This window comes from Corylus avellana, chromosome 7 (assembly GCF_965113065.1).
Source record: "Corylus avellana chromosome 7, dhCorAvel1.hap1.2, whole genome shotgun sequence".
NCBI classification, from domain to species: Eukaryota; Viridiplantae; Streptophyta; class Magnoliopsida; order Fagales; family Betulaceae; genus Corylus; species Corylus avellana.
In genome coordinates this window covers 320,774-327,372 of record NC_142496.1, presented here as the reverse complement: position 1 = coordinate 327,372, position 6,599 = coordinate 320,774, and the positions used below count along the sequence as shown (strand labels likewise).

At 32.3% G+C, this 6,599-nt stretch overlaps 1 protein-coding gene across 1 annotated transcript; it reads left to right on the top strand.

Moving 5' to 3' along the window:
- The first annotated feature begins 2,872 nt into the window (after positions 1–2,872).
- On the top strand, positions 2,873–6,232 carry LOC132185585 (patatin-like protein 2). Its single transcript, XM_088518119.1, has 6 exons — positions 2,873–3,010; positions 3,109–3,480; positions 3,620–3,781; positions 3,881–4,183; positions 5,844–6,019; positions 6,136–6,232. The coding sequence occupies exons 1-6, from the start codon at positions 2,873–2,875 to the stop codon at positions 6,230–6,232; spliced, it is 1,248 nt and encodes a 415-aa protein (XP_088374245.1).
- The last annotated feature ends 367 nt before the right edge of the window (positions 6,233–6,599 follow it).

Genomic DNA, 6,599 nt, shown 5'->3' with positions numbered 1-6,599 from the left:
CACTTAATGAAGTGTAGGTCACTAGTTCGAATCCCCCTCCCCCCTCTTATGCGGACATGTCAAAAAAAAAAAAAAAAAAAAATTTCCGTGTTAATTTGAAGCATACTTGGCATTACATTTATATAATATACGTTGAGTTTAGCCAAAGAGGGGCCCAGCTTCTCTAGGTGTACTAGGCACAAAGAAATTAAAATAATTAGAATTAATTAAACGAAATAAAATGAAGAAGGAGCACTTAATTACCAAAAACAAATTAAAAAGACGAGGAATAAACACCCAACAAAATTTTCCCTTTTTTAACAAATAATTATGAAAGAAACTAATAATGTGAATAATAAAGCGGAATAATAAGAATAAGGATACAGTCACACAGATTTACGTGGTTCGATCTATGACCTATGTTTATAGGATAAAACCCTAATGCTGCATTAAACTCTTATTCTCTAAATTTTGTTTACAATATAACATGCTTCTATTTATAGGAGAATTGAATCATGTTAGATACAAATAGACTTCTACTCTAATTAGGTTAGTTAGGTGATAAGTCTTTAACTATAGCTAGATTTCAACCGTAACTCAGCAATATTTTGTTAGTCAATAATATTCTTCTATTTTAACTATTATTCTTAAATTTCATGATATACTTTAACAATTAAATTATACAAGCGCGTTTAGATTGAATTATCATTTGGTTTTGCAAAATGTTATATATATATACTCAATTCAGCCTTTTTCTTTTTTAACATGAAATTGATAAGGCTAGGGATGGTTGCCTTGGGGGAAGAGATGTGGGTGAGGTAGTGGCTAGGAGTAATGCTACAAGTCCCTCTTGTGTCTCTCCAAGAATGATGTGTCTCTTAAAATCATCGTTGAGCTTGTGATTAATCATTATTAAATTTTGATAAAATGATTATTTTAAAAGATACCTCATTTTTGGAGTGATACAAAAGTAATACAAGAAGAATTTCTAGAATTACTAAAGATAGTAGTGACTAGTGAGCAATGGTAAAAGCACTTTGTGTTTAAGTTAACCATTAATTTATTGTGGTCTTTGCAATTAATTTCACGCTCAATTATCAAATTTGACCAATAATAGAAAACTCTATGTTTTTCATCTTCATTTTTTACTTTAATATTTAAGAAATAAAACATATAGACATTAATATTATATAATAAATAATAAGTGTGGTCCAAATGCCACATCTAATTTCACGCTCAATTATAATTAAATACAAATTGAAAGGTGTTTGATACTTTACTCACGTGAAGGCATAATTATAATAAAATTAAAGGGTAACTTCAGTTTAGACTCCTGAACTATCAGACAATTTGATATACTTTTGAATTTTGAAACTTCTCAATTTGGACTTATGAACTTTCAATTGCAATCAATTTGAACCCATCTGTCAATTTTTACCGTTAAAACCCCACCCCTAAAAAGACAAAATTACCCTTCAATTTTCTTTTATTTAAAACCTTGTGATTTTTTTTTAAAAAAAAATTTAATTTGAAATTAAGGGTAAATTTGAAATTTTATAAAAAAGTTAAAGGTATAAACGTCATTGTATCATTTTTAATGTTTAAAATTTGATGGCCGGAGAGGTTCAAATTAATTACAATTGAAAGTTCAAGAGTCTAAATTGAAAAGTTTCGAAGTTCCCACACCCGCACGCGGGGGGGAGGGGGGATATGTCAAATCGTATGGTAGTTTAAAAATTTAAAGTGAAGTTACTCCTAGAATTAATCTATTATAATTATGGGAAAAATAAAAAATTAGTCTATAAACAGAGAGGGTCTATAGTATAGCCAAAATTAGCTAGGCATAGGTTCAAAGAATTTTTCTAAGAGCATCTCCATTCAAACAAAGAGGATCTATTCAACTCTACTTTCTTTAAATATTATTTTTTATTTCTTAATTATTTGAAGGGAAATAAGAGAAATAATAATAATAAAACTGTAAGAGAAACTCTTTGAAGGGTCTATTCAACTCTACTTTCTTTAAATAATAATAATATTATTTCTTATTTCTTATTTTTTATTTCTTATTTGTAGTAAAACTTTTATTTTAAACTTTTACAAAGTGCTGGAAGAGAAACTCTTTGTGAGCTTAAACAAACACGTACGGTTGGAGGTACCTAAAGTTATTTAATTATGTAGGTTATAATAAATTATTTTATTAGTAAACCCAATTTTTTAATTTTTTTTTAAGTTAAAAATAAAATTTAAACTTGGTGACCATTGTGGTGCCATGTACGTACGTGACCATGTCCATAAGCAACAAAAATAAAAAAATAAAATGGCATTGGCCGCCCCAAGGATTCTAAAAGTCAATAGCTAAATCCGCCCCTAGCTAGGTACGTGTGTGTATATATATAGCTAAGTGATGATACAAAAATTTAAAACATGACATTTAGCACATGTGCAAATCATGTTTGTCGTGTTCAACATTTGAAATTTATTGATGATAAATTTCGTTGAAAATAACCTTAATATTGTCGCTGCAATAATAGTATATATATATATGTTAAAAAATAATGTATTGCATGATAGAGAAGACTTTTTTTAAATACTTGATTTAATTATTGCAAGTATGTTGCACGATGGGACTAATTAATTCATACGGCCCAATCAAAATGAATATGGTTCAATTCCTTAGTTATAGTAAAACCTGGTCAATTAAGTTTGAAGCTTCTTTTTTTTTAATTGGAGCGTGATCCATGAGAAGGCTGCAGGAACTTAGAAAGTGAGCTAGAAAGATTAGTCTATAAATTCCCCAAGGTTTTATCAAAGAGGCATCAAGATCATTAAAAGCTCTCTCTCTCTCTAGCTCTCTCACACACAAAACACTTAGCTGCACCTTCAGTAGTCCCTCATGGCAGCAACGTTAACACATGCACCCCTCCAGCCTCCAAGTTACGGAAACCTGGTCACCATTCTCAGTATTGATGGAGGTGGAATCAGAGGGCTTATCCCAGGCACTATCCTTTGTTTCCTCGAGTCTGAGCTCCAGGTACAATCAATTAATATAAATTAAGTAAAATTTAATTATTCAAGTAGTAGTACAGCTTAATTATTTACTATTTTTGGGGACATATATGATGGATGCAGAAGCTGGATGGTGAAGATGCAAGAATCGCGGATTATTTTGACGTGATTGCAGGAACAAGCACGGGTGGTCTTGTGACGGCCATGCTAACAAGCCCCAATGAGAAGAATAGACCTCTGTATGCTGCCAAGGATATTAAAGACTTTTACCTAAATCACAGTCCTAAAATATTTCCACAATACAGTTTTCTGTTGTATAAATATGCTACGAAGATTATCAAAGCTGTTTACGGACCAAAATACGATGGGAAATATCTACATCGCCTTGTGAAAGAAAGACTTGGAAGCACAAGATTGAACCAGACATTGACAAATGTTGTTATCCCAACGTTTGACATCAAGCGACTCCAGCCAACCATCTTCTCCAGTTTCGAGGTTCAAACTTCTTCTCCCAAACTTAGATGACGTAAAACGATGTCGATCAACTATATATAATTCTAATCATAAATTCATAATTATATATGGAGCTGAACGTCGAATATATATATATATATTGGTGTTTCTGTGCATGTAGGTGAAGAAAAACCCAAGCTTAAATGCGTTGCTTTCAGACGTGTGCATTGCCACATCAGCAGCACCCACTTATCTTCCAGCTCATTACTTTGAAACCAAAGATCCAGCAGGGAATGTGAGAGAGTTTCACCTTATAGACGGGGGCATCGCTGCAAATAATCCAGTCAGTGTAAATAAATCAAATTAATAATTAATTTCATATATATATATATATAAACGCACCCAAACAAGTTTTTAACTTTAATTTGTACGACTTACGTAGGCTTTAGTTGCCATTGGCGAAGTAACAAAGGAGGTGACCAGAAAAAGCCCTCACTTTCATCCTATAAAACCGATGGATTATGAACGATTTCTGGTAATTTCAATCGGAACAGGGTCTGCCAAAACTGAAGAAAAATACAACGCGCATGAGGCAGCCAAGTGGGGTCTCTTAAATTGGTTAACTAGTAATGGTGGAACCCCAATAGTTGACGTGTTTTCTCAAGCAAGTGCGGATATGGTGGATTTCCACCTTTCTGATGTTTTCCGAGCTCTTCAATGTGAGAGAAGTTACCTCCGAATTCAGGTATATATACCATCCATGATCCATGCCCATCTTTTGAGATTGATTAAATTAAAGCTTTTGATCGACCGTTTGATTTTTTTTTCTTTATATATAACGATCGATCTCGACCGATGGATGCAGGATGACAATTTAAGTGGGGAAGTATCTTCCGTAGATATAGCCACAAAGAAGAATTTGAACGATCTTGTTGTAGTTGGTGATGAATTGCTTAAGAAACGAGTTTCCAAGGTCAATTTGGAAACTGGCCTGGACGTCAATTATGGTGATCATGAGACAAATAAAGAGGCTCTCACAAGGTTGGGTTTATTAATTTCTACTATGATCACCTTAATTAATTAATTATGGTATAATTAATTAATGACCAAAATTAACCTAATTATTAATTTGTTGCAGGTTTGCGGGGCTACTCTCTACAGAGAAGCGGCTTCGCCATGCTAATAAGTCTGCTGCAAATTCCAATGGGCTGTAGCTCAATATATATATGGCATTTCTTTTCATATAATGTAATCCCTTGGGTGAAAATTAAGATATATATCTTTCCTTTCAAATAAAGTAAAAGATTAGGGACGTTTTTCCTAATTACTTTTACAACTAATTGTAAGGGGTTTTATGTAAAACCTAAGGATTACTAAATAAAAGGTCGGCTTCAAATGCCAATGGACCGCTGCATGACTTATTAATGACGAGGAATAATTAATTAAATATAAAATATACGTAAACGACTTGTCATGACAGTTACACTCATCCTAATTAGTACGTAATTTAATTTCTTCGCAGGAAATATTTCTTTGTCCTGTCTTGGATAAATGCATGTGAGTATATATTAGGAAGTTTACGGGTTTAGTTTGAATATTATGCACGGAAAGTTTGAATAAATACATGTGGATATTATATATATATGATCGATCAATTGTGAGAGAAAAACCTGAGCTTCTTATACCTTACATGACACAAGGCATTCTTATACTGGTCAACGCATACTTCTATTAGATAGGGGACGTAGTTGGTTAGGTCAAAGATAGAAGACACTGACGAGATACGGATTTTACAGCTCACATAAATTGTAAAATTTATCAAGAGGCATTATGTTAAATATGAGTAACATCCATACTCTAAAATTGTAAAAGACGCTGATAAGGTGAACATGTCAATAAATTAAGCCTTATAAATAATAGTTTTTGACGAAATACTTGATTAAAAAACTCGGTGCAAGTCAACACATAGTTTGTGCATGTATGTCTGAAACTGTCAAATATTGTGGAATGGATTTGAACTATGTTCCCAACTATAGAGAATTAATGTTCCCAACTAGAGGATTAGTTTATATGTATATGTTTGCAATAATTAAGCTGGTTAAATCTCTTTAATATGGCCAAACAAATCCATCAAATTAATTAACGTCGTTAACTCTCAAGTTCTTCATCTGACTAGTTTTGTTACACAAAAATATGATAAATCTAGGAATCCGTAATTAAAAAAGATAAATATTATCATTGCAAGACCAGGAATTATCTCCGCATTCAAGAAATTAGCTTCAACGACACAAACCATTCACCGAACTCGATTTAATTTATTAATTATATATTTAAATGCATTGTGGAAGTAGTGGTTAAAATTAATTTCGTTTTGATTATTTGATGCATTTGTGATGTGTGGTCACGATGATACGTTGAAAGGGACAGCAGCTTCAGTTGATGTTGCTACAAAAGAGAACCTGGACAACCTTGTGGATATCGGGCAACATCTGTTGGACCAACCGGAATCTGGGGTGAATTGGGAGACGGGGCAGACTGTAACAAGCGAAAATGGTGGCACTAATGAGGATGCCCTTAAAAGGTATGGAATATGTATATTATATATGTATATGTTATCATAATAATTATTAATATCGTTTATTGCATGAGTACGTACTGATTATAGATAGAACTCCTCTTAATTATCTCTTACTGCAGGTTCGCAAAAAAACTTTCCCGAGAAAAGGAACGACGTCGAGGGACAGAAAGGAAAGATCGAGAGAAAATATATCAGCAAATACAAACAAGTTTTTAGGACACGATGGAATATCAATCACCTCCAATCTCTAGGTTTAATTACTAGTGTACAGTGTACCTTATATATGTATCAACATGATATCACCATTTATTTACTATCTTTCTTTTCAAATAATGCAATCTCTTAAGAGAAAATTAGGGAGTATATTTCCTTTCAAATAATGTAATTCCTTAGGAGGAAATTAGAGAGTATTTTTCTCTTCAAATAGAGTAGAAAATAATTAGGGATATTTTCCCTAATTTATTACTTTTACAACTTGTAATGGTTTTTTTATAAAACTCAAGGTTTATTTATTATTATTATTTTTTGCTAATAAAACTCAAGGTTTATTGAATAAGAGACATCATATATATCAGACAATTTT